The 27,667-nt window shown below is 39.0% G+C and overlaps 2 protein-coding genes across 2 annotated transcripts; one reads left to right on the top strand and one right to left on the bottom strand.

Moving 5' to 3' along the window:
* The first annotated feature begins 2,264 nt into the window (after positions 1–2,264).
* On the top strand, positions 2,265–13,162 carry crfb2 (cytokine receptor family member b2). Its single transcript, XM_026272785.1, has 7 exons — positions 2,265–2,789; positions 3,531–3,663; positions 4,461–4,633; positions 9,237–9,385; positions 9,677–9,827; positions 10,486–10,595; positions 11,337–13,162. The coding sequence occupies exons 1-7, from the start codon at positions 2,741–2,743 to the stop codon at positions 11,958–11,960; spliced, it is 1,389 nt and encodes a 462-aa protein (XP_026128570.1). The 5' UTR covers positions 2,265–2,740; the 3' UTR covers positions 11,961–13,162.
* A 5,462-nt stretch (positions 13,163–18,624) lies between these two features.
* Positions 18,625–27,632, bottom strand: crfb4 (cytokine receptor family member b4). The gene is made up of 7 exons (XM_026272783.1): positions 27,380–27,632; positions 26,801–26,918; positions 26,378–26,544; positions 20,188–20,342; positions 19,878–20,019; positions 19,607–19,761; positions 18,625–19,528 (listed from the first exon to the last, which is right to left on the bottom strand). Exons 1-7 carry the CDS (start codon positions 27,438–27,440, stop codon positions 19,265–19,267), a joined length of 1,062 nt encoding a protein of 353 aa, XP_026128568.1. The 5' UTR covers positions 27,441–27,632; the 3' UTR covers positions 18,625–19,264.
* Positions 27,633–27,667: the final 35 nt, after the last annotated feature.

Below are 27,667 nucleotides of genomic sequence, written 5' to 3'. Positions count from 1 at the left end.
ATGACGTCAGCAACCTGTCTGACAGATGTAAATCTTCTAGTAGCTGTGCGTGAAAACTGCCATCGTTAATCTTGCAGAGACGGTGAGCTTGAGCGGGGAGTTCTTTGGCGTGAGTGAGCAGGAGTAAGTATTCTGATTAATTATTTTGTATAGTATTTTAAACTGTAACGCCAGTACGCCATATTAAAATAATTTCCTGTGAGCTTCTCCTCCTGTCTGTACGGTAATTTCTCTACTGTGCGACAGAGAGTGGTTATGACGCAATCGTTAGCCTATTTTTACAAAAACTGTTTCTATGGGGCCATAATGTAACATAGAAGGTAATGGAGCACTTTATACATTGTCGTGTATCTTTAGAAATAAATAATGGACAAATGGAGTCTTTAAACGCCTCAGATGTAAAGTTATTCGCCAAAATTTGTATAGTTATTACGCCAAAATGAATGGGAGTCAATGGGATGCTTACGCACGTGAAGCTCTGCTACAAGATGGCGGCACGCGGCCGACTTCAACTTCCGGTTGACTTCCTTGCCGCCTGCAAAAAACCAAGTCTCTTATGGCGGGTATAAATGCCAAAACTATAGAAATACCAGACCCATCTTAGACAAGTTTGTTTAACTGTAAAGTACATTAATTCCATATATTATCATTATTATTATTATTATTTTACTATTCAGCTAATCAAAACCCACCCTGACCTCAGTCGATTACTCTATTTTTTTCTGACAGGGTAAACTCCAACTAAAGTTTCTAGCCAAAGCTCAGCCAAACGATGTTTGTTTCTAGACTGTGAAAAATAAACTGCACCAGACTTGAGACAGAAGTGCTGAATGTAAGCCAGACTCAGACCACACTTGCTATCTGGTAAGCGTCCAATTGATAGAGTGACCACACAGTAGGATGCATACAACACTGACACTAGCTAAAAGAGCAAGCAATGGTCTATCCGGGTTCATAAATCTGTTCAGTCTCGGAGTCAGCACGGCAAGTAACACCTTATGTGCAAAGAGGCATATAATAAAATATAAGAAAATTGCTGACCACTAAAACAAAACGTCTCCATCTTGCCACAACAGTCCACTACAGGATGTAGTGACAGTTCATGACAGATCCATCGGGGCTGGTGCTGGTGCTGGAGCCGGAGCCGGAGCCGGAGCCGGAGCCGGAGCCGGAGCCGGAGCCGTGCCAGAGCTGGAGCCGTGCCGGAATCCGACCACTACTTTTTAAGGCAAACTTATGCTACAGGCTGTTACAGGAAGTAATAGCGCATACGATCGACAGTCGATTGCTCAGTCGATTGCTCATGCCTGGTTGAGGGATGTTCTGTTGTGAATACAGTGACTGAGTAACACTCTCGTCTCTGCCTTTTATTTTATGCTTTTTCAGACACATAAACACAGGCCATGCAGCATTAACAGATTCATAGTGTCCTGTAGGGGTCACAAATGTGTTCTTCCATTCATCCCCACTCAGTACCTGGATTAGATTGAATGTTCTGCACAGGACAAGCTTGCTGAAGATGGAGGCTCCACGCAGAAGTTCCAGTGCTGCTGGGATAAGGGGAAGTGTGTAACAAGATTTGAAAGTTATTTTATTAAGTGAGCGATAATACATGCAGGGCACTGTTTGTGAACCGGACATCATTCTGGACCCTTTGCCTGTTGTTTTGCATTACAGGTAATAATTTTATAACATTAAAAATACATCTTCTGTAACCAAAAGGATTTTAATTCTATGTCATAACATTTTAATAATTAAGTTAATTTAAACTAAGAAATTGTGCTGTTTTATTATCTAACACTGATTTAGTCTCAGCCTCAGACGTCGGCTAAACGTCTGATGCATAGGGGACACAAAAGTGGAAAAACTTCAGGAGTGTCAAAGTCGTCATTGGATTGGTTGAATTATTCAGGATTTCTGGGAGATGTGTGTGTCGCGTTCAGCGGAGTAGCGATTCAGCCAGGCCCATATGCAAAAAATATGAATGCAAGTTGAAAAAAAACAACAAAAAACTATTTAATACAAAGAATGTCTTATAAATCGATAAATCTGAAGTTTTTTTGGGGGGGGGGGGGGGGGATTATGCCTATAGGTGGAATTTAAAGAAATAATAATAAAAACATGTTTAGATAACATTATGTGTGCTCATTTTATAGATACAATATGGTGGTTGTAATTCTTACATGTTTAATATTTGCATTTATTATTTCATGCTCCCTGATCTTGCGAACAAACCACGCCCTTGATGATGTCGTCAGACAAAAGCTGTTTTAAAGTGAGGCTATGCAGCGCAGAGGTGGTTTTTTAAGGATGTCAGTGTCAGTTTATTTATTCAGGAACTTTCGTTAATATTATTTAATATAATAATATCAATATTAAAATTAATATTATTTAATGCTGTTATTAATGTGATTGGTTATGTTCCAAGTTAACAGTTACGAATTCTCCAACGGTAGAGCCGCGGAGGTTGTTATCTCCCCGAGTTTAGACCATCTCTGCTCAGACTCGAAACAACAGGAAGACACAGCCGGAAATAGTATAGGAACAAAGAAAATGAAAGTATGTGAATGCGCTATGAATTATTTTTTCAATTTCAAAAGAAAGTATATACTGTGGCTGTTTTAAAAAAGTATAATGTGAGAAAGGGGGATTAGAACAAGTGAAAAAATAAACTACGCGATGTCTCTGAGAGAACGGATGAGAATCAACTGATTTATCAAAATCACGCAAGCATAGCAAGATGTTTGTAATAGCAAGGATACTAACAACCATTGCTTTGTTTCACTTGGGTAAGTATGCTATTACATTTAGATTTGTCTACAGTTTAAAACTTGATTAGTGTTGATAGATGAAACATTCTCCTTTGGGCTGTAGTTTATCGTGACAATGGGAACACAATGTAAAGGGGTTTTCCATGGCAAATCAACAAACTCACGAAACAAAACTTTCCCAGCTGAATGTTTATTGTTTTTTTGAACACATGTGCTATTTTTGTTTTAAAATGGTCTATTTTTTAAATCTCTTTTTATACTACTAATAAGCTATTTATTTAATACAACCAACATTATTTGATTTGTACTCTTAAAGTATAAGTTTTGGTAATACTATGTGGTGGAATAACTTAAGCTATTCCTATTTTGATTCATTGCAAACATATACTGTGTATAACTTTGTATAAAAATGGCTGTGTATGAAAGCATTGTATGTTTGTGTTTGTGCTTGAATTAAAGCTTAAAGTCTGCACTTCAATTTCATCTTGATTATTTTATTTTTAATTCTGTTCTGGTGGCATACAGTGCCCAAACTATGAAAATTGTGTCAGTGTCCAAATATATACAGTTAGGTCCATAGATATTTGGACAGTGACACAATTTTCATAATGTCGGCAACTGTATGGCCTTTGACATTATTTGGTTTATTGAGCTCTCGGTTGCAATAAACATGAAAAACATTTGGATGGTATTAGAAGAATTTAAAATGTTACAGTATTTCTGAAGTTTACCTGAACGTTTTCATTTTTCCCTCTTAAGGATGCTGCATGGACTTACCTGCCCCTGTAAAACTGAACCTGTCCTCACAATATTTCGTCCACGTGTTGTCCTGGGAAATGGGACCAGGCTCTCCTGATGGTGTCCACTATAAAGTCAGCGTGCATGCACTCGAGTATGTGATGTACTGTTTCCACACGTGGCAAGATAGAACGGAAATAAGTCATTTGGTTACTAATTAGAATATATAATGGAATAGACTGAAATATACATGATTTTAGAAACAATACAGCATTATAAGGATATGTTGAGAGGCTATTCCTAGTTCTACCTTTAAACATTTTGCAGAAATATGTACAGTATCAAGTTAAACATGACAGGCATATAAAAAATACAATTATTTATGAACTGCAAGAGCTTCACCAAAAGTATTCCAAATAACAATGTGTTGTGGTCGCAGTACTTTCTAGTACTTCTTAATCACTTGAAATATACATTGAACATTCATCAGTGTGATCACAGCATGCCTTTTGTGTCCCACAGCAAACAAAATAAAAACTAGATTATAAGTAATGATTAAACGTTTACAGAAATGTTATTCGTTCCACATGCATAGAACAAAATGTTATGATTCCATATGAAGTAAATGAGTAAACAAAGTTTATATGACAACTGAATACAATATATTTAAAATAATGAAACAATTACATCTTTCATGTAGCCTACTCATACTAAATTAATCTTCATTCTAGATGTTGTGGATATGTAAATATTATGTTTAGACGTCAATATTCAGTGTCAATGTGCAGTACTTCCACACTTTATGTAAAAATGCATATGAAAACTCATCAGTGCACGGTGGAAATACAAGTTCAGTTCAGTTCTGAACTGATGTAAACTGGTCAAACTCTAATGTGAGGATTGGGCTCAGATGGACTTCTGTCTAACTCTGATTCTGTCCTGTGTTGACAGAGGGGGGACCGTGGCGGTGAAGCAGTGTGAAAAGGTCACATTTCCTCTGCGATGTAATCTCACAGAAGCCTTTTCTAATGTGGAGGACATCTATTACGTCAGTGTGACTGCTGTTCTGGGCAACCGCACCTCACCATCTTCTGACCTCAACCCGTTCAGACCCATTCAGAACAGTAAGAGAGAGGCAGTCTCATAATAAACTTTCACATGCAGTCATTTAACAGACACTTTATCAAAGCGACTTAAAAAATGAGGACAATGGAAGCAATGAAAATCAATAAAAAGAGCAATGATATACAAGTGGCATAACTAGTCTCAGTTAGCATAAACACAGTACACGTAGCAAGGGCTTTTAAATATTGTAATAAAAAGAAAACCACTAGAATAGAGAAAGAAAATATTTCAGTGTGCAAATGGATTATTCAGTGTTCCTGGATGAGCCGACAGTAGTGCAAGTAATAACAAGTTTACTGTTTTTATGCTTGTTGTCAATACATCAGATGTAGTGAGGAAAAGAGTGCAAGTCTATTTTTTTTTTTCAAAGAGTGTAATTAGAATAGAGATTGCTGGAGTAAGAGGTCAAATAAAGATGGAAGAGATGTGTTTTTAGCTGATTCTTGATGTATTTAATGTCAAGTCAAGTCACCTTTATTTATATAGCGCTTTAGACAAAATACATTGCGTCAAAGCACTGAACAACATTCATTAGGAAAACAGTGTCTCAATAATGCAGAATGATAGTTAAAGGCAGTTCATCATTGAATTCAGGGATGTCATCTCTGTTCAGTTTAAATAGTGTCTGTGCATTTATTTGCAATCAAGTCAATGATATCGCTGTAGATGAAGTGACCCCAACTAAGCAAGCCAGAGGCGACAGCGGCAAGGAACCGAAACTCCATCGGTGACAGAATGGAGAAAAAAACCTTGGGAGAAACCAGGCTCAGTTGGGGGTCAGATCTCCTCTGACCAGACGAAACCAGTAGTTCAATTCCAGGCTGCAGCAAAGTCAGATTGTGCAGAAGAATCATCTGTTTCCTGTGGTCTTGTCCTGGTGCTCCTCTGAGACAAGGTCTTTACAGGGGATCTGTATCTGGGGCTCTAGTTGTCCTGGTCTCCGCTGTCTTTCAGGGATGTAGAGGTCCTTTCTAGGTGCCGTAAAAGTGACTGTGCTTCTTTGGGATGGCACAATCAAGCAACGTTCACTTGCAGAACACAAGCTTCTAGAGGCACATAAGTCTGAAGTAACAAATTTAGGTAAAGGGGTGCAGAGCCAGTGGTAGTTTTGTAGGCAAACATCAATGCCTTGAATTTGATGCGAGCAGCTATTGGAAGCCAGTGCAAATTGATAAACACAGGTGTGATATGCATTCTTTCTGGCTCATTAAAAATTAATCTTGCTGCTGCGTTCTGAATTAATTGTAAAGGTTTGATAGAATTGGCTGGAAGACCTGCCAAGAGAGCATTGCAATAGTCCAGCCACAGAACAAGAGCTTGAACAAGGAGTTGTGCAGCATGTTCCCAAAGAAAGGGCTTGATCTTCTTGATGTTGAATAAAGCAAACCTGCAGGATCGGACAGTTTTAGCAATGTGGTGTTAGAAAGTCAGCTGATCATCAATCATAACTCCAAGGATTCTAGCTGTTTTTGTAGGAGTTATGGTTGATTTGCTAAACTAGATGCTGAACAGATCAAGCAGGATAAATACTGAATATTTGGATTCTGCTCTTGCCAGTCTTAGAGCTTCAACAACTGAGAGCAAGGCCGTCTCAGCTGAATGTCTTCTGAAGCCAGATTGGTTGCTGTCAAGGAGGTTGTTGTGTGTGAGAAATGTAGAGACTTGTTTGAACACAGCTCGTTCAAGTGTTTCTGCAATGAAAGGAAGAAGGGAAACTGGTCTGTAGTTCTCTAAAAGAGATGGGTTGAGGTTGAGTTTCTTAAATATTGGGGTTATATGAGCCTGTCTAAATGATGAGGGGAAAACACCAGTGTGGAGGGAAGTGTTGATGATGTGAGTGAGTGCAGGTACAACTGCAGGAGAAATGGCTTGAAAGAGATGAGATGGAATAGGATCAAGTAGACAAGTAGAAGGATGATTAGAAAGGATGAGATTTGAGACTTCTGCCTCAGAGAGTGAAAAGAAGGATGTAAATGAGTGTAAGTTTGCTGGTGATATGAGCTTGACTGATTGTGGTGTGGAAAACTGTGCCCTGATGTGTTTAGTTTTATTAATGAAAAACGTTGCAAAGTCGTCAGCTATTAGAGATGAAGCAGGAGAGGGAGGAGGAGTGAGGAAAGTGATTTAAAGACTCATTTGAGAGTTAGACGAATTGTTAATTTTGTTATGGTAGTATGTCATTTTAGCAGAGGAGACATTAGCAGAGAAAGAAGATAGGAGTGACTGATACACAATAAGATCAATAGTATTTTTGGACTTGCGCCACACCCTTTCAGAAGCTCTAAGCTTAGAACGGTGTTCGCGTAGAACATCAGATAACCAAGGGGCAGAAGGGGTATTACGGGCTGGCCTGGAAGATAAGGGGCAAACAGTGTCTAAACAAGATATAAGAGTGGAACAACATAAAAAGATACTAACAGTTTAGGGGAAGGAAGTGAAGATGAAACCATTGCAGATAGCCGGGAGGGTGAAAGTGTGAGTATGTTACGTCGAAAAATGACATGTGAATGATTTGTGAGTTGCAGTAGTTGACACTCGATTGAGATCAAAAGAGGCAAGCAGAATGTGGAAATCAGCAAACAGAGGTTTATCTAGGTGGATGTTGAAATCTCCAAGCATAACTAGAGGAGTATCATCCACAGGAAAGGCTGAGGGGTCGATAAACAACTACAAAATTTATCTTAAGAGGGTAGGTAACAGTAACTGAATGAGATTTAAAGGAGCTGTTGATACCTAAATAGAGATGAGCAGACCAGTACCTCCACCTCTTCCAGTCAAACTGGGTGAGTGGGAAAATGAGAAATTATTGGAGATCTCTGCAGGTGTAGCAGTGTCCTCTGGTTTGATCCAGGTCTCTGTTAGGGCCATGAGATGAAGCTTTGAATGACTAGTAATAGAAGAAGCCTACATTGTGTGATGCATGATTTGCGAGTGGTAGTGATAGTAGGGATCTGGAAACACACAGTAAGAATTGGTTATGAAAACTGAAACAGAAGTGAAACAAGTAGTAGGATAAAGGATGAATCAAAACGATACTTGTATCCCTTGCTGGTGTCACTCCCCGGTGGAGTCGCACGGTAGAGTCGATGGTCTTTACACTCTTCGGTCTTCACATGAGAAGTGCTTAACAGGAGGGCTGCCACGACTGCTCCCGTGGTATACTAACCTTTTCCATACCCATCAGACAAAACGGAAAATGAATTCAGCTGAATACACTTTACTGTTTATCACAACAAAGGTCTAAGCGCACCACACTGACAACGTATGCGATAGTACGAGACCAAACGCAGCACGTCTCAACTGGTCTCAAACAAGCATTTCCTAGCAATGACAATCTGCTTTTAACTTCCGCTGATTAACTCCTTCTCTCAAAGAGTATTTCTTTACAGTTTGTTGTGATGGGTGATTGCAGGTCTGATGTCGGTGTGGTGCACTCTGGTGTTCCCCAGGGATCAGTTTTGGGTCCCTTTACTTTTTAATATTAATTTTTTTTTCCATTTGGCCAACTTTTAAGAACACTTGGTCTTAACTTCAATTTTTTTGCCGATGACACTCAGATCTACATACATTCAAAATCTGAATCCTTGAATAATTTGGCCCCCCAATATTTGTGTGAGCTTTTAACCCCCAACACTACCCTACACGTGCTCTACACTCTTCTAGAGCTGGTCTTTTAACTGTTCAAACAACACGTCTGAAAACAAAGGGTGATCGGGCTTTCTCTTCTTTGGCTTCCGACTTGTGGAATTCCCTGCCCTCTGAGATTAGGAATGCAGAATCCCTCAGTGTTTTTAAATCGTCCCCTAAAACATTTTAGGGTATCTTTTATGTGATTCGTTATTTCTTTGCTTGTTATTATATTGACTTTGTATTTTATTTTTTGGTTTATTTTTTACTGAATGCACTGTTGTGTATCTTTTAATTTTATATTTTTAATGAAAAGTGCTTTGAGATACAACTTTTAAAGGCGCTATATAAAATAACGTTTATTATTATTACACTCTTTTGCTAGCACTTGAACAAACTTTACTGTTTATCACAACGAAGGTCTAAACAAGCGCACGACACTGACAACGTATGCGATAGTACGAGACCAAACGCAGCACGTCTCAACACAACTGCGCTGAACACTAATGAGACAAGAAATAAATATACTTACGATCTGCTTTTAACTTCTGCTGATTACCTGCTTCTCTCTGGTATTTCAGTATATCAGTATTTCTGTCTTTTGCTAACGCTTAAACAAACAAGGATAGAATTGGTAAAATTATTTGTCAATGGCAAGGAAAGAGAAATAAAACTTGGAAATTACAATAAATTAGTTTTGTGGTAATAATGATTTTATTAGTTTTGATAATTATGTGCATTGTTAGTTTGTGCAAAAACAATTTAAAGAGGAAATCCTTGAACAGATGGCCTTCTGCCATACATAGTGTAAAAATAATGTAAATGTGAAAAGAATAATAGCCTTATATATATAAAATAAAATATTTTAATAATCATTTTGAGTTGGGCTCAGCTAATGAAGAATTTTTTATTTTTTTGCTTTAGTTCTTGAGGCCCAATATCCCCATTATTGATGACTATTTTTTCCTCTTACAGCGATCTTGGATACTCCGCTGCTGACAGTAACTGCATGTAATCAGTGGCTCTGTATAAATCTCAAAGCACCTGCTGAGAATCTCCACAAAGTCTACGATTCATTCTGGTTTCATTATCTATTGACAATCACCAGTGAAGATGGAAGAGAGGTAAGAGAACAAACTTCTCATGGTCATGGTTTAACTTGAGTAAACTGAACAGATAATATGGTCCATTTTAAACACCAGAGGTGTACTGTATATTTTAAAGGAAGAGATCACAAAAAATGCTGTTAAACTCGTGCTGCTAGAATGTAGTGAAGTTGCTTTTCTGGATTGGTCAGCTGTTTGTTGTCTGGCTGCTAGTTGCCAGTTGTGCTACAGTATTACAGTAGTGTAACGAAAGTAAACCTTTCAACAACTGCAGATACTGGATTTGCTGCTCTTTGTGTTCAATTATAGTTTATTATGAAAACTGAAGGGTTAAAGAATGTGACCATAAAGGACCTGGCCCCTGGACGAAGGTACTGTGTGAATGTCAGTATCGTCGACTCCAGCCCACCCAATAGACCAGCAGTATGTGCCTCCATTCCCAAAAGAGCAAACGTTTCAGGTACTGTATATTTCTACAACATGTAATGGACCTCAACAGTATTACATTGATAATATAGATCAGGGATCCTCAAATCTGGGCCTCGAGATCCACTTTCCTGCAGAGTTTAGCTCTAACCCTAATCAAACACACCTGAGCATGCTAATCAATGCTAGTCAGTGTATTTGGGATCATTAGAAAATGACAGGCATGTGACTTTGGATCCTGTAACTCCAGGGCAAGATTTGATGAAGGGGGCTATAGATAAAAAAAATTGTAGTGACTAAGTATAATGCATCAACCATTTCAGAAGCTTTAAATGTTCTTGTATTTAACTTATTGCAAAAGACTTCTAACAAGATTGAGGTGCGCACCAAAAGTGCTAATCTGAAAGCGCTTTCATTTATATGGTATCATATCTCAAGTCATCAAGTCCCCTGTATTTATATAGCAATACAGATTGTGTAAAACAGCTTTACAGTGTGAAACGGCAAAGTAATGTTTCAGTGGTGCAAACAAAAATCATTTCTGCTGTAAAAACACAAGTGGTTATGTAGTTAGACCAGCTGTCTGTTTTGATTCAGCAATGGCATCAAGCTAGACATAGCTGAAATACTGAACCTGTAAACGTTTTGTGACTTTGCCCCAGAGTGAAAACAGTGTTGTATACTTGTTTTAGATGCTGTTATCTCAGTCGTCCTGTGTCTGCTGATGTTGCTGATAGTGATGTGTGCACCACGATTCTTTCCTCGCTGTTTCTGTCTAAAACCAGATCTTCCTCCAGTTCTGGTAAGTCCAGTCTTTTGTAACATTTATAACATGTCCATTTCAAGAAGTGATGCAAAAGTCTCAGTTTTTGACTAAAGTACCTAAACAGAAGTATAGTAAAAAAAGGTAACCATCTTAATTACTGTTTTCAGAAAGGTTTTAAAGGAACAGATCACCTGAAAGTTCTGAAAGTGTACTCATCCTCAGGCCTTTCCTTCATTATCGGAGCATATTTGGAGACATTCCCACCACTTTCTCAGCAGGGGATACTCTTCATACTCTGCAGTGAATGGGTGCCGTCAGAATGAGAGTTCAAACCCCTTAGAAATACACCACAGTTATTTAACATGACTCCAGCCCATTCATTAACATCTTTTGACGTGAAAAGCTGTTTGTAAGAAACAATTCCATCTGTGCGTATTTCTCTAGTTCAGACAAAACCGCTGGAGAATTTCAGCTGGCACCGGCAGCCATCGTTTGAATTAAAATCATTTATTACAAACACACAGCTTTCACTTAATTAGATTAACTGATGGACTGGAGTGCTGTGGATTATTGTGATGTTTTTATCAGCTGTTTGAACTCTCATTCTGACGGCACCCATTTACTGCAGACTATCCTTTTTTTAATTTTTTTTTTGTTTTTTTTTTTTTGTTTTTTTACAGTGCACAAAACATCACTGCTTTGGCTATTTTGTCTTATCATCAATTTCTGTAATTTTGACACTAACTCTAATATTTACTAACGCCTGTTCTCTTCCAGAGTTCATTTCAGAGTGGGAATAAAGTTCTTCACGTCACTGCTGTTGAATCCTTTAACAAGCTCTGTGAGGGGAGAAACTCCATGGACAAGATAAAGATAAACAGTGAGGAAGATGAGGAGGAAGAGGAGGCGGAGGCACAGGCTCAGTATCTGAACACTCGAGGTTCTCCACTCTGTGTTTACCCAGTGACCTCTAGATCGGTTTCTCTTCTGAATCAAACTCCAGACACAAGCCTGGCGTCTTCCACAGATGCTCAGACTGCTAATCTGATTGTGTTTGAAGGCAGCCATAGCCATCCTGAACCCACAGCCTCTCCTAGACTCCCTACAGGAGCGAGTGCACTTCAGAATGTACCTTCTGTGTTCCCCACACACGTGGAGAATGAAGACCCAGAGAGCAGTGCGGATGTGAACCTGTTTTCTGTGATGTTAGGAGGAGTTTCTGATAAAGCTGAACCTGTTAAAGATGATGTGCAGGAATCAGGTGCTCAGCGTCTGTTACAGGCTTGTGCTCCATCTAGCTGGATTTCTGATTCGCTGTGCCAAAACTCGGAGTCAAAGGTCAACATTTTAGAGGAGGAAGAGGAAGACGATGATAATTCAGGGTACTTGAGTCGAAATTAGATTCCCGGGGACACGAACAGTCTGAGAGTAGATCTGGGAATCTGAAAGCAATTCTGCTCATATATAGAGATGTGCACTGTATTTTTATACTTTATCGATGTTTTTGTATTTTAAGTGTTTTTATTATTATTTGTATTATCTTTCAACATGCATTTCAGTCTGATGGCATACCAACATGTATTACTCTTATTTGTCGGGATGAGAAACTGTGGTTATAGACACATGTCGACCCGGGTGTCCTGATGTTTTATGCTACCCCTCAGATTTTCCTACCAGGGTTTACTGCGCATGCGCACATCAATATTACATCCTTTTTCTCATGCTGAACAACAATATTTAATGTATTTCCATGATTATAACACATAATAACTGTTATTGCATTACTGTAAGGGTAGGTTTAGGGTTGTGCCAGGTGTAGACGTTAATACACCATAACTTTACAAGCATTTTTCACTGTTGTATTGTGCTACCCACTGTTTTAATGGGAGGTAGCAAAATCTGACAGGGTAGGACAAATCGACAGAACACCAGCACCAAGTTTTCTTTGGGGAAACACTTTGCTCTTGGGTGTTTTCAAGTGAATAAAGATGTGAGTTAGTGTAGTGATGAAAGAGTCAAAACACATCTGGAGTTGTCATCTCAGTCCTGTGGTCACACAATGTGAATGCAATTAGGATTTGGAAAAGGAGATGGCTGTAATCAACTAATGATAATGAGGTTTTACTGCTAAGAATACAAATGTAAAGTGCTGTTATTTAAATTCTTAATTGTGAGATATAAACTGGAGAACTCTCTAATTCAAATGTAATAGTAGAATTAAGAATCGAATTAGAGAAGAGACTTTAGCTCTCTAATTGAGCCAGTGCCAATAATAGCACTATAGAGAGCAACGGTCTCTCAAAGTAAAACGCTGTTCATTTACTTCATAGGAAAATAGAGTTTGAATTAAGTTAAAAGTGTTGGATTAACCTCTTATTTTCACTTTATTGCCACTGAAAGACATCGCCATCTAAAATGTTATTACAGCATCTTGATCCAGTCTTGACTTACTATTTGACTTCAAACTGATATCAAGGTGCCCTCTGGGATATTGTTTCTATATATACAAACTACAACTTTAAATGGATCATTTTTAAATTGTCATTTGCAATGGTTAATGTCATTTTTTTCCCTCATTAAAGCATTAAGTGTACAGTCTTGAACCTTTTTTTGATTGATTGATTGATTGATTTGCGTGTCCTGTTGTGTTTCACCTCGTAGCTGGTTGGCTTGGTTCATGACTTGTAGCGCTTCAACAAAGACAATTTTTAAATCACTATGGGATTTTAAAATGAATGGGGAAAAAAATATTATGCATTTGTCATGGCACAGGAAAAAACTCTGGGACTTCTTCTATAAAATGGCTTTTTTTTCAGTGTATACTCACTCTTCTCTCTTTCCCTGCATAGCACCAAAACTGCAGCGTTAGCCTTAGCCGTTTTGCTTTTTTGGCTAAAGGTTGCAGGCTTGCCTTCCATTGGCTTTGAATAGTTTCCAAGAGTGTGATAATAAATCCAGCCATGCTGTAAAAGTGCACTACTGATTATATGAGATTTCCATCTCTGTGTGTGATGAGGTTTAACGGCCCAGACGACTGTAGTCTCCTTTAAGCCACTTGTTAGCAACAACCTTTTTAAAGACATTACTGCTCCTCCCAAAACATAGCAGCGTCTTATATTTAAGACAATGTCTTGAAGATTTGCTGCAGGAAAAATGATTACCATCTATTTTCTACTAGTTCCTGTACAGTACAGTGCATGCACAATTATTCACCATGCCACACTAGTAACTACTGTTCATTTTGTTTAATTTATAATTGACCTAATCTTCTAATTGTGGTCCATTTTATCTGTGAAAGAAAACATAAGGCATATTTCACTTTCATTAACAATTACACACTACATCACTTATACATGATTATATACAAAATCAATTATAGTAATTAATAAAGAGTGATGTTGTTTGGAAATGGTCAAATTGGCAAGAAATCTACCTGTGTGTCATCACAGTACAATTTGTCACAAACAAGGTCAAGGGTGCAGTTTGGAAAATGGGATTTGGTTTATAAGCCTTAAGGTGAACTAGTAAAATGTGATTTTACCCTTTAAATGCATTTTTGAATAGACAAAATCATTTTGGACTTGTTAAAAGTTCTGATTTCACCGTGATTTCAATCAATCTAATATTTATGAGCCCAAACTTTAACAATAGTTTTTGTTCATTCATTTTACATTTTTCTGGTTTAATCATGATAAGATTTTTTCTAGATTATACATTAAATGTATATGTTGACCTCAAAAAGGTATTAGAGAGTTGTCTTACTAGTCACATGGAGCAAAGTGTCCTGGAGATGTTGTCCAAGAGGAGTTCTGCTCCGACTCTAGGCAAAAAAGCCTAGGATGCTCCCCCGGAAATTATTCAAATTATTAACAAAAGAGTCTCTGTGCACAATAATACTGATTATTTCACCTCTGATCCGTCAAGCACCCTTGTACCACAGTACCTTCTGGCCACCCATTGATGAGGCAAGGACCTCTTTCATTGTATTATTTTCTTGCATGGGGAAAAAAATGGTTTAGGACTTAAAAGAGGTGCTTCCAGAAGTCATAGATCCTCTTCTGACTATTATTAATTCCTCATTGTCATTAGGATATGTCCCCAAAACCTTCAAACCGGCTGTTATTAAGCCTCTCGTCAAAAAAACACAACTTGACCCCAAAGAACTAGTTAATTATAGACCAATCTCGAATCTCCCTTTTCTGTCCAAGATACTAGAAAAGGTGGTATCCTCACAATTATATTCCTTCTTAGAGAAAAATGATATATGTGAGGATTTCCAGTCAGGATTTAGACCGTATCATAGTACTGAGACTGCTCTCCTTAGAGTTAAAAATGACCTGCTCTTATCATCTGATCGTGGGTGTATCTCTCTATTAGTTTTATTGGATCTTAGTGCTGCGTTTGACACAATTGACCACAACATTCTTTTCTATAGACTTGAACACTTTGTTGGCATCAGTGGAAGTGCATTAGCATGGTTTAAATCATACTTATATGACCGCCATCAGTTCGTAGCAGTGAATGAAGAAGTATCATATCGATCACAAGTGCAGTATGGAGTACCTCAAGGCTCAGTAATAGGGCCGCTACTCTTCACGCTTTATATGTTACCCTTGGGAGATATCATCAGGAAACATGGTGTTAGCTTTCATTGTTATGCTGATGATACGCAGCTCTATATTTCCTCGCAGCCTGGTGAAACACACCAATTTGAAAAACTAATGGAATGCATAGTCGATATAAAAATCTGGATGATGAGTAATTTCTTACTGCTAAATTCTGAAAAAAAAAAAAACAGAGGTGTTAATTATAGGACCTAAAAACTCTGCATGTAATAACCTAGAACACTGTCCAAGACTTGATGGTTGCTCTGTCAATTCTTCGTCATCAGTTAGGAACCTAGGTGTGCTACTTGATCGCAATCTTTCCTTAGAAAGCCACGTTTCTAGCATTTATAAAACTGCATTTTTCCATCTCAAAAATATGTCTAAATTACGGCCTATGCTCTCAATGTCAAATGCAGAAATGTTAATCCATGCATTTATGTCCTCAAGGTTAGATTATTGTAATGCTTTATTGGGTGGTTGTTCTGCACGCTTAGTAAACAAACTACAGCTAGTCCAAAATGCAGCAGCAAGAGTTCTTACTAGAACCAGGAAGTATGACCATATTAGCCCGGTCCTGTCAACACTGCACTGGCTCCCTATCATACATCAAGTTCAAGTTCAAATTCAAGTCTGCTTTATTGTCAATTTCCACATGTACAGTACATACATACAGAGAATCAAAATTGCGTTACTCTCAGAACCCGGTGCATACAGTAAACATTAACATTAAAGCTTAAAAAAATAACTAGATCAAATATAAAATGTAGATACAACCATGCAATAAGGGAATGATATAAAAAAAGACATATAATAAAATTAAAAATAAAGTTAAATAAAGCAGTGCAAGGCAAATGACAGATATAGTGCAAATCAATGAAGTGAACAGCAGTGCAGTTAAAAGATTTTTTAGTGCAAAAACAAAATCACTTATTAAAAATATCTTATTAAGTCTGATTAAAGTGACAAGTGACCAAGAGCAGTTATTTTATTTAACTGACTGATGAGGTAGTGGAATGACGTCAGTTCCATGCCGAATGAGGTAGTGAGCAGACCAATGCTGCACAAGTGACTAGTGCATGCCATCATATAATAATTAGTGTGTGTGGAGAGGGGGGGGGGGGGGGGGTCATAGTTCAGTGGTGCCAGGGGAAGAAGAGGGGAGGTCTGGGAAGGAGTTCAGCTTCCTGACAGCCTGGTGGATGAAGCTGTCCTTCAGTCTGCTGGTCCTGGCCTGGAGACTCTGCAGACTCCTCCCTGATGGCAGCAGGCTGAAGAAGCTGTGTGATGGGTGAGTGGGATCACCTTCGATGCAGAGGGCTTTGCGGGTGAGACGTGTTCCATAAATGTCCTGGAGGGAGGGGAGAGAGACACCAATGATCTTCTCAGCTGCTCTCACTATGCGTTGCAGAGTCTTTCGGCAGGACGCATTGCAGGCTCCATACCACACAGTGATGCAGCTCGTCAGAATGCTCTCGATGGTGCCCCTGTAGAAGGTGTACATGATGGGGGGTGGAGCTCTGGCTCTCCTCAGTTTGCGGAGGAAGTAGAGACACTGTTGTGATTTCTTGGCCAGGGCTGCTGTGTTTTCAGTCCAGTAGAGGTCCTCTGTGATGTGCACACCCAGGAACTTGGTGCTGCTCACTCTCGCCACAGTCGCACCGTTGATGGTCAGAGGAACGTGCTGAGTGTGTGCTCTCCTGAAGTCTACAACAATCTCCTTTGTCTTCTCCACGTTCAGAGAGAGATTGTTGTCACTGCACCACTTGGCCAGGCGGCTCACCTCACTCCTGTAGTTTGTCTCATCTTTGTTGCTAATGAGACCCACCACAGTCATGTCATCCACAAACTTAATGAAGAGGTTGGAGTTGTGTGACGGTGTACAGTCGTGGGTCAGCAGAGTGAAGAGGAGGGGGCTCAGCACACATCCTTGGGGGGCCCCAGTGTTCAGTGTGATGGTGCTGGATGTGTTGCTGCCGATAAGTACTGCCTGAGGTCTTCCAGTCAGGAAGTCCAACAGCCAGTTGCACAGCGAAGTGTTGAGCCCCAGCTGAATCAGTTTGTAGATGAGCTGTTGAGGGATGATTGTGTTGAATGCTGAACTGAAGCCTATGAACAGCATTCTGACATATGAGTCCTTTTTGTCCAGATGAGTGAGTGCTGAGTGGACGGCAGTGGCAATGGCATCATCGGTTGACCGGTGGGACCGATATGCAAACTGGAAGGGGTCTAGGGAGGGGGGGGAGGGCAGACTTGATGTGGTGCATGACTAGCCGTTCAAAGCACTTCATGAGAATGGGGGTAAGTGCAACAGGACGGTAATTATTGAAGGAGGATGGAGAACATCATATAGATTTTAAAATATTGCTTATTACTTATAAAGCCCTGAATGGTTTAGCACCTCAGTATTTGAATGAGCTCCTTTTACATTATAATCCTCTACGTCTGCTACGTTCTCAAAACTCAGGCAATTTGATAATACCTACAATATCAAAATCAGCTGCGGTCGGCAGATCCTTTTGCTATTTGGCGGTATATTTGGAATAACCTACCTAACATTGTTCGGGAGGCAGGCACACTCTTGCAGTTTAAATCTAGATTAAAGACCCATCTCTTTAACCTGGCTTACACATAACATACTAATATGCTTTTAATATCCAAATCTGTTAAAGGATTTTTAGGCTGCATTAATTAGGTAAACCGGAACCGGAAACACTTCACATAACACCCTATGTACTTGCTACATCATTAGAAGAGTGGCATCTACGCTAATATTTGTCTGTTTCTCTCTTATTCCGAGGTCACCGTAGCCACCAGATCCAGTCTGTATCCAGATCAGAGGGTCACTGCAGTCGCCCGGATCCAGTACGTATCCAGACCAGATGGTGGATCAGCACCTAGAAAGGACCTCTACATCCCTGAAAGACAGCGGAGACCAGGACAACTAGAGCCCCAGATACAGATCCCCTGTAAAGACCTTGTCTCAGAGGACCACCAGGACAAGACCACAGGAAACAGATGATTCTTCTGCACAATCTGACTTTGCTGCAGTCTGGAATTGAACTACTGGTTTCGTCTGGTCAGAGGAGAAATGGCCCTCCAACTGAGCCTTTCTGTCACCGATGGAGTTTCGGTTCCTTGCCGCTGTCGCCCCTGACTTGCTTAGTTGGGGTCACTTCATCTACAGCGATATCATTGACTTGATTGCAAATAAATGCACAGACACTATTTAAACTGAACAGAGATGACATCACTGAATTCAATGATGAACTGCCTTTAACTATCATTTTGCATTATTGACACACTGTTCTCCTAATGAATGTTGTTCAGTTGCTTTGAGGCAATGTATTTTGTTTAAAGCGCTATATAAATAAAGGTGACTTTGACTTACTTTTCCACTCAGAAATCGCTAGTAAAATGTACAAATAATTACAAAGAAACTGCAAGCAACACTCTTGAACTAAGCATGATGTCCTTGTTTTATTTAAAACTTTAAAAAAATCATTTTACAGTAAGTAAAACAACTGAGGGACCAGTTGTTTATTATTTATTATGCACAATGCTGTACCAGGACCGAACCATAGGGGGAAACACGTCTTCTTAGTTTCCCGCCATACATGTAAATATGAGGCGGAGATTTATTAAATATGCACACTGCAGTACCAAGACCCGGCTTCAGGGGGCAAATCCGAACACACACCCTCACACTCCAACACTGGTAAAACCACCTTCTGGGGTCACAAGTAAGGAACTAAGAAATTTGCACAGGCTATATTAGCATGCTATTTTCTATCAGTTCCAATGGGCGTCCTTATGGGGACACAGATTTTGTCCCCAGTTGGTCATCGTGTCCCCACATGGAAGGTAAAAAAACACATTCATGTCCCCAAGAGGTAGCATAAACACACCCACACACACACATAGAGAGAGAGAGAGAGAGAGAGATTCTTGGGATCTAAGAATCAATATCACTTTATCAAAATGAAGATCAAATAAATTCAAACAAAAACATTGTCAGTCCTTTTTGTTGATTTGTTTTCAGAGAATTGTTCAAGTGGGCAAAAGAAATAATCAATAATCATTGATTACGATACAGTATTACTACGGTCTCATTTCAGCAAGCAATGGCTCCTGTTCTGTTGCGAGGATCATTTGAGATTTCTCCTCACTGCTCTGTTTTACATTAGCTCCTGTACAACACTCATTCTTATAGGTATGAATCCTGAGTGGTCCTTCTATCTGCTGATTGTCCGGAGAACTGATTGGCTCCTTGTGTAATATCCTCAGCTCACAACAGTGCTCCTTCACTGGCGTGCTCTCCTGCATGGCCCAAAGCACTGAAGACTGCAACTGTTGTGACAAAAACTGTAGGAGAACAGACAGAGAGAGCGTCAGTAACAGAAAACAGCTCATTATACTTCAGCTCTCTTGTTCTTTCATTACTTTTTTTAGGTCCTCTGGGAGGTCAGTATCAGGGAAAATAATTCGGCATCCTCTGTAGCCAAACCACACAGCCAGAAAGATCAGGACCACAGCAAATAACACTACCAGAAAACTGCCCAGGAGCACAACTGCGATCAGCCAAGACTCCACTTCATCTGAGCAGACAGATAAAGATAACGGTTAAATCATCTCAATAAAACATCCAGTAAACGTGAGTGACACCACACACATGCAGCATCTGCGGTACACATGTACAAACTGGTTTGCTCACTGCTGGAGGTGTTGGTTAAACAGGTGATGTTGCTGGTCAGACTTTTATTCGTCAGATACAGAATCTCTACTTCCACGCAGTATTTTACAAGAGGCTCCAGTTTTGGTAACACAACTCTGTTCTGCTCTCTTATCAGCTCTTCCTGTTGAGAATAAAAAATATACACAAAACAGATAATCAGATCCTGTGATATAGCCTATACAATTTCTGGCCAAATGCGAACGTATAAAGAACAATCTGTGATAAATGTTAAACACTGGCGGTTTTGCTGTGAGGCCCAAAAACTTCAAGACGTCTATGCATTCATTACCTTTTTTGTTTCTCCATCTTTCCAGAAACGAATGCGGTAGGAAATGTTTCCAAAGACATGCCTCAAATTCTTCTTTTTCATAGGAGGATCAGTGATATCAACTTCTGTTTGTCCTTTTCTGCTTCTCAGTTCTACATGAGGAGCGCTTATCTCAGCTGCACACACAAAACACATACACATATAATTTAACAGAATGAGACACAGAATGCATCTGTGATTATTAATAAAATGCAATGCTTGATATTCAGTGCATTTAGGAAGTATAGGCCCTTTTCACATGACGTCACGCAACTTCCGTTACTTCCGCCAGCATAGAAAAGTGCTTTCACTAACATCATGGAGTTCACCAGACGCTTGTACAAAAGGCACAAATACGGTTAGTTGAAAACGCTGCAGTCTCTTGTGCACTGTTTGTAGTCTTTATTGCAGGCAGATGAAGCGGTGTAGATATATTTCTCAAGTAAACTAACGTTTTAGACATTTACATGTAACAGAAAATCTTTTTTTATTCGGTAATTTATGTCCTGCTTAGTACAGCGCCTGTATGTACAAGAATAGTTCAACATAACAACCTTGTAATATTTAAATATCAATAAAATGGGGTCTATTATTTTCACTTTTATAGAGGCAGAAAAACAGTTATTTAAGACTCGTTTGATTGCGTGTAATAAAGATTTAAATGCAAAAGGCACAAGAGTCGACTGTTTCTGTCAGTGGTGAGTTTTAATTTTAAATGTTTGTGATATCCTAACAAGAAAAGTAGACTAATGTTGTGTTTAAATGTGTTGCAGCTTGTTTCAGCAAATTATTATAAACACAGTCAAATGCATGAGTAATACGCTGTTTATATTTGAATTTAAATATGTCTATGAAAGATTGTTACTGTACTGTGATGAAGAGTATCACAATGCTGAAAGCTTTGTGGCTAGCTCTACACATGAGCACGGACACACATTAGACCTGGTTTTATCGTGTGGTCTACCTGTTAACAATATTAATGTTTGTGATGCTACTTTTTCTGACCACATGCCTGTGTTATTCGAGATTTCTTGTTTCTGTAGTCCTAAACCATATGCTCCTGCTCATCGCTGTCGCTCATTTAACGGTTTACTGATGTCTTTAAAAGCACAAATATGGCCTTCTCAGTGTCCACTCTGCATTATGATACTGATGAGTTAACATCATTGTTTTATACTTCTTGTCAGAATGCACTGGACATTGTTGCCCTTTCAGGACTATTCGTGCCAAGCCAAAATTTGAACCATGGCTAAATGACATTACCCGTGCTGCTAGGCACGAGAGCAGGAGAGCGGAACGCCAGGGGAAAAAAGATAGGCTGCGGGTTTCGTCTGAGATCTTAAAAGACAGCTTGTTTAAATATCAACTGTAAAACTGTAAAAAATGGAAAAGTCAAGGTATTTCTCAAATGTCATCGCAAATAATTCTCATAAACCTCGTGTTCTGTTCAACACTATTAATTCTGTTTTAAATACATCTCAACAAATGAGTTTGGACTTTTCCAAAGAAACATGTCAAAACTTTTTGCAGTTTTTTAATGACAAGATTGTGACTGTTAGAGCCAATATTGTTCACCCTTCTGCTGATATGTCTTCTTTCTCTGTGTGCTCCTTTGTTTCTAATCAGTTTGAGCCAGTGTCTCTTGCTTGTTTAAAAGACATCATTGACAAAATGAATCCATCTGTTTGTCCCACAGACATTATTTCCCCAGATTTCCTAAAAAAGGTTTTTGACACCCTTGGCCCTAAAATACTAATGATTGTAAATAGTAGTCTCATTCATGGAGTTGTACCCCATACATTTTAAACACGCAATAGTGGAACCACTGATGAAAAAACCCAACCTGGATTCATCGGTTCTTGCTAATTTTAGGCCCATTTCAAAACTCCTGTTTCTTCAGAAATATTGGGAAAAATATTGGGACAATAGCTGTCCTTTCTAGACTTGCATGGTTTGCAAGAAATGTATCAATCTGGTTTTAAATCACTTCACAGCACAGAAACAGCCCTGATAAAAGTTTATAAGGATTTATTACTGGCCACTGACACAGGTAACTATGCTGTTCTTATGCTGTTAGATCTTACTGCTGCTTTTGACACCATAGATCACAATTTACTGATCTCTCGTCTCGAGCATTGTGTTGGTATAAAGGGTGCCGCATTACAATGGTTTAGATCTTATCTGGCTGAAAGAACTTTCTCGGTACGTCTTGGGGAATATGTGTCTTCTACTGAGTCTTTTCTATGTGGAGTCCCTCAGGGTTCCATTCTTGGACCCATTTTATTTTCTTTATATATATTACCTTTAGGGTCCATATTTAGGAAACATGGCATCTCGTTTCACTGTTATGCAGATGACTCGCAACTCTATCTGCCTTTGAAACGTAACAATGCAAACTCTATAGCACCTTTGTTGAGATGTCTTGAGGATATCAAAGCCTGGATGGCCTCCAATTTCTTAAAGTTCAATGAAGATAAAACTGAAATCATTTTGTTTTGAGCTGGTGGTACCATCAATACCCCTGATGTAGATCTTGGCGACTTAAAGTCATACGTGAAGCCCGTTGTAAAAAACCTAGGTGTTTTAATGGACGGTGACTTTAAACAGATTCATTTGGTAGTTAAATCGTGTTTTTATCAGTTAAGGCAATTATCTAAAGTCAAGTCATTTGTATCTTTTACTGATTTTGAGAAGGTCATCCATGCTTTTATATCATCCCGCCTGGAATATTGTAGTAGTCTCTATGTAGGCATTGGTGAGGCATCTCTAACACGTTTGCAGATGGTACAAAACCTGGCTGCACGGTTATTAAAAGGGACATGCAAACGAGACCACATTACACCTGTATTAGCTTCCCTTCACTGGTTGCCAGTTCGTTTTAGAAATGATTTCAAGATTTTACTTTTAGTCTTTAAATCATTAAATAACACTGCTCCTAAATACCTCTCAGATCTATTACAGCCACATGCTCCATCCAGAGCACTTAGGTCTGCTGGGCAACTGCTTTTAGTCTCCCCCAATGCAAGATTAAAGAGCAGAGGTGACCGTGCCTTTGCAGTAGCGGCCTTGAAACTCTGGAATAATTTACCTTTGTACATTAGCCAGGCACCTTCACTTGCTGTTTTTAAATTACATTTAAAAACATATTTGTATAGTACAGCATATAACACAGTATGAGTTACCTGTTAGGAGCTCTTTTTAAGTGTGTGTTTTAAATCATTGTATGCATTGCATATTTTATTGTGTTTTTATTTATTTTTTTATTTATTGTTATTCTTTTTAGTTTTACTGTTTATTTGATATTGTATGTACAGCACTTCGGTGAACACCTGCTGTTTTAAAAAGGTGCTCTATAAAAAAACTTTTGAATTGAATTGAAAAAGCTTTTTTTTTCTTTTTTTTACATGATTTGATGTCAATGGTCAAGGAGGAGTTTGAAAAAGTAGGTTTTTAAAAAAAAAATCTAAATGGCAGACAGGAAGTGTGGCTTACTATGGCAACATTGATCCCTGTTCTCAGCATGACCCAAGGAATATATCAATACCTCTCTCATTACAATAGACAACATTCACAGAAGTCGTAAACTCAGAATTCGGACAGACACCTGATATAGTGCACTATTAAGTCGACAGGGAGTGTCATTCAAAAGACTTTAAAGCATTTAAACACAAGCCGTGGAAAAGCTGAACTGAATAGCAGGTTACTCGCGCTGTGCTCGGTGCGCACGCAGAGAGAGAGCCGCGTCTCACAGACAGTAACACTGAACTGAGCTCTCGTTTGCAAAATTCTCCTTTAAGTTCCTCCTGCACCTCAGTGAACAAAAACAAATCGCAGTTTATACAAACAGAAAGGATGTGCCCACTTCAGCACCGCAGTGTTCTGGTGTTCAGGGCTCACGCAGAGAGAGACGTCTTAAAGGTCCCGTTTTTCGTGCTTTTTTGAAGCTTTGATTGGGTTTACAGTTTCTGATTGGGCCAGCGGTTCCTGTGTTGTGATTGGACAGCAGCTGAGTGCACGCTGCCCTCCTGGAAACGTGATTGGACTAGTTTTGAGAAGAGAGTGGGCAGGAGCATGTGCTGGAGATGTGCTGGCATTAAACTGATTGAGATTGAGGAAGCTGTCCTCAGCAAAATGTGCTGCACATAGTTTTACATGTGGATTATAATTTTCGGGAACTGAGTTAAACATAAATTGTAACCATTGATCTCTAAGTGCAGTGTCCCTGGGAAGCCCAAACAAAGATGATTGGACTCCGAGGTGAAAATAACAGCGTTTCAGATGACACGGGCGACAAACACAAACGCAACTCTTCCTCTTCTCCATCGGAGCGCAACAAGGCCACGCCCCCTTTTTGTGTATTCATGTGGGCGGAGGTTAGTTAAAAAACGGTTTTAGTGACGTCATTACTACAGGAACTAGAGGGATGTAGTCCCAAACTGATCATTCGTTGTAGGCGAATTCTGTTAAATAAAATATCTCGCTTGGCATTGAACTTTAAGCTTTAGAATTTTACAGATATTATTTGTACTGTAACAACAACATTACACACTAACTAAAGTTTAAAACATGGGATCACGAAGAACGGGACCTTTAATACACTTGAACACTGAATTTGTCTGTTTTCGCTCTTGTACTGACAAATACATAAAAAATATTTGAAAATACCCGTCTTGGATAGTATGCTCGTTGGGGGGGGGGGGGGGAATAGGATGTGTATTATATTGGATGCAATCAATCTCTTAAAGTGACCCTGTCTAATTTGGCTACTAGCTGCTGTAATGTTAATCCAATGCAAGAAAAATTAAAAAAATAAAATGAAAGAAAGAAATATAGATTTTTTTTAACTAGTACGTGCAGGACACTATTAATTAATGTATGTAAGTGAGTATAGCAAAATAAGACAGGCAGCTGTGGCTTAATGGTTAGAGAGTTGGATTAGTTACCAGAAACTTTGACCATGTTTTGCTTACGTGGTTTTTTTTTTGTTTTGTTTTCCCGGAATTGCTAATGCAACCTTTTCACACCACAGACTGAACAAAATTAATCATCGCTTGGTAATTGGTCAACAAAGTATTGACAGTTGTCTGAAGTTTTGTTTGATTGTAATCTATTACATATCTTTCTATCAAAGTTATCTGATATTATCAAGATGAATTTGTTCTGACAGTTTAACTCTTGAGTTCTTGTCATATTTTATTACCATTTTCTAAACCATAGAAAATAAACTGATAATGTTATAAATGTTGAAGGTGTCTGAATAAATTTTGGTTTGACTGTATGTTTAATTTTTACAGTGCTAACCCCAGCTACAGCCCTGACCATGTGGCACAGCACCGAAACACTTCAGGTAGTCTCCGGTCATGCTTGTTATAACACACACCAAGTTTGGTCTCAATGAGTTTTCATTTTTGGGTGAATTTGGCTATTCCTCTAAAGCAGCCTAATATAGCTGCTGTTGTCATGTGTGTCAATCATTGTCAATCAAACATCAGATAGAAAATCACTCGCTGTCCTGGACTGAATCACTGTTGTAAAATAAGAAAGAATGAATGTATATTGAATTTATACAGTGAAGACGATTCAGTCTATTTGTTTATTTACTAAATACAATATAATATTTCTTCAAGTAAAATAAAATAATACAAGTTTTTCAAGTAAAATTGATTTTCTGCATCAAATTCTGATAACAATCCTATTTGACATATGACTGGGCCCAATCAGGTCTTCCCGGGTGTTATCCCATAAAAACGTCACTACTGAAACATGTCATCACTGTTTCGGTAGTGACAAAGGAGCACATAACCCTCATATTTGGGAGAAATAAACAAAACTGTAGACAACCTAACATCAGAATCGGCACAGTCGGTGATTGTTGTAAAATGCTGCTAAATTGTGATTCATGTTTGATAAATGTTGAAAGCACAATAATCAGAGCAATTATTTGAGAATTCCCCATTTGAGGAAACTGGGCCCTGAATACTGTCTTGCATGCACTGTACATGTGGTATTAAAGGGACACTAGTCCAGTTATCATTCATTTAGCTCTAGTACCACTGAAACACATTAACTGTGTTTCAGAAGGGCCCAGCCACACTTTTCTGGAATGACTTACTCATTTCTCTACTGCCAGCAAAGTCAAAATAAGCAGAACTATATAAATTAGATGACTCACTTATTTTATCCAATGAAAAATTTTCAGTTTCCACCCAGTCAGAAGATTCTCCATGTAGCTCTGCCCGAACACGAAGATGGTAGGATCCAAAAATGGAAACTTTGTCAGTGAAATCACAGCTTAGTGCCGAGCTGCTTCGACACACTGGCTCATAATTACTCCATCCTCTAGAGGCAGAAAATCACACAATAATTCACACAACACCAACACAGCTTCACACAAAGACAAACCTTCTGGACACCTCTGCTTCTCTTACAGGATTCAAATTCAACTTCTAACTCTTAAGTAAGTTTTTAAGACCTGACCTGGATTAAAACAGGTTTTAGTGTCAAATTATTGTGAAGCTGCTGAGATACTAAACGAGCCTACATCTGTGAAACCCTTCTTTAGTGCACTTCTCATCACTCTTGACCAGTAACTCACTGCATCTCAGCAGTGTAGTTCAACAGAGTATTGGTGGTGTTTTGTGGTGGATCCCATTCCAAAACCAGTCCCATGTTCACAGATATCCTTCTCACATTCTCAGGGGCCGGGATCCTCTCTGACAACACACAAACATGTAGATATTGAAATAAATGGCAGCCAAACAGGTTAACTGAAATACACACTACCTCAACAATGCGTCGACAAATAAATGTCAAACAAATCCAAACTTTATTTCCTAAACTGGATCTTAACTAAATACAAATAATAATAATAATAATAAAAACATATAATATAGTTTAGTATGATAGTTAGTCCAGAAAGGTTGAATCTGTTGACACGGAATGTTTTTTTCTGAATCCGTGACGAGAAACAGGAAGTTCAGAGCATTTACTGGTAGACACAGACAGAATTTCCCCTAAAACACGCTTAATATACACCTCGACTGAAGTTTAAAGAACAACGCAGTGTTAACGAATAAAGATGGTATGAGCTAAGTGTCTAAAAGTTATTTTCCCCCTCTTTTATGAGGTTTGATTCGCGTCAAGCCTGTGAAAGCGTATTCTGAGTGAAACTCACCTGCTGTGACGCAGAAGATATAAAACAACACGAGCCTGGACACACAGGACGAAGCGCTCATGGTTCCTCTCTAAAAGAGCACGACCACCTTTATAAAGTTCACAGACAGCCTGATCTTACTGGAAGTGTGCGCTGTGAGAGCGCGTTGACCGTACGGCGTTTATTTCCTTGTAACTTACGCGAATAACTGGAAGGAAAGCGAAAGGGAACCTAAGCGCCCACACACACACACACACACAACAGCGCTGTATGATTACAAGAATCATGATCTATACATGTGTTATTGAG

This window comes from Carassius auratus, chromosome 9, assembly GCF_003368295.1.
Source record: "Carassius auratus strain Wakin chromosome 9, ASM336829v1, whole genome shotgun sequence".
In the NCBI taxonomy this organism is placed as follows: Eukaryota; Metazoa; Chordata; class Actinopteri; order Cypriniformes; family Cyprinidae; genus Carassius; species Carassius auratus.
Note: the sequence above shows the minus strand (reverse complement) of the source record. Positions and strands in the feature narration are given on the sequence as shown.

What these genes read in the sequence shown, in the direction of transcription:
- crfb2 (XM_026272785.1), top strand. Translation starts at nt 2,741, where the DNA reads ATGTTTGTAATAGCAAGGATACTAACAACCATTGCTTTGTTTCACTTG. An exon ending in CATTGCTTTGTTTCACTTGG is followed by an intron (nt 2,790 to 3,530) that starts GTAAGTATGCTA and finishes TTCCCTCTTAAG; the next exon opens with GATGCTGCATGGACTTACCT. An exon ending in GTCAGCGTGCATGCACTCGA is followed by an intron (nt 3,664 to 4,460) that starts GTATGTGATGTA and finishes CTGTGTTGACAG; the next exon opens with AGGGGGGACCGTGGCGGTGA.
- crfb4 (XM_026272783.1), bottom strand. Translation starts at nt 27,440, where the DNA reads ATGAGCGCTTCGTCCTGTGTGTCCAGGCTCGTGTTGTTTTATATCTTC. An exon ending in TTTTTCATTGGATAAAATAA is followed by an intron (nt 20,343 to 26,377) that starts GTGAGTCATCTA and finishes TTGTGTGTGCAG; the next exon opens with CTGAGATAAGCGCTCCTCAT. An exon ending in AAGATGGAGAAACAAAAAAG is followed by an intron (nt 20,020 to 20,187) that starts GTAATGAATGCA and finishes TATTCTCAACAG; the next exon opens with GAAGAGCTGATAAGAGAGCA.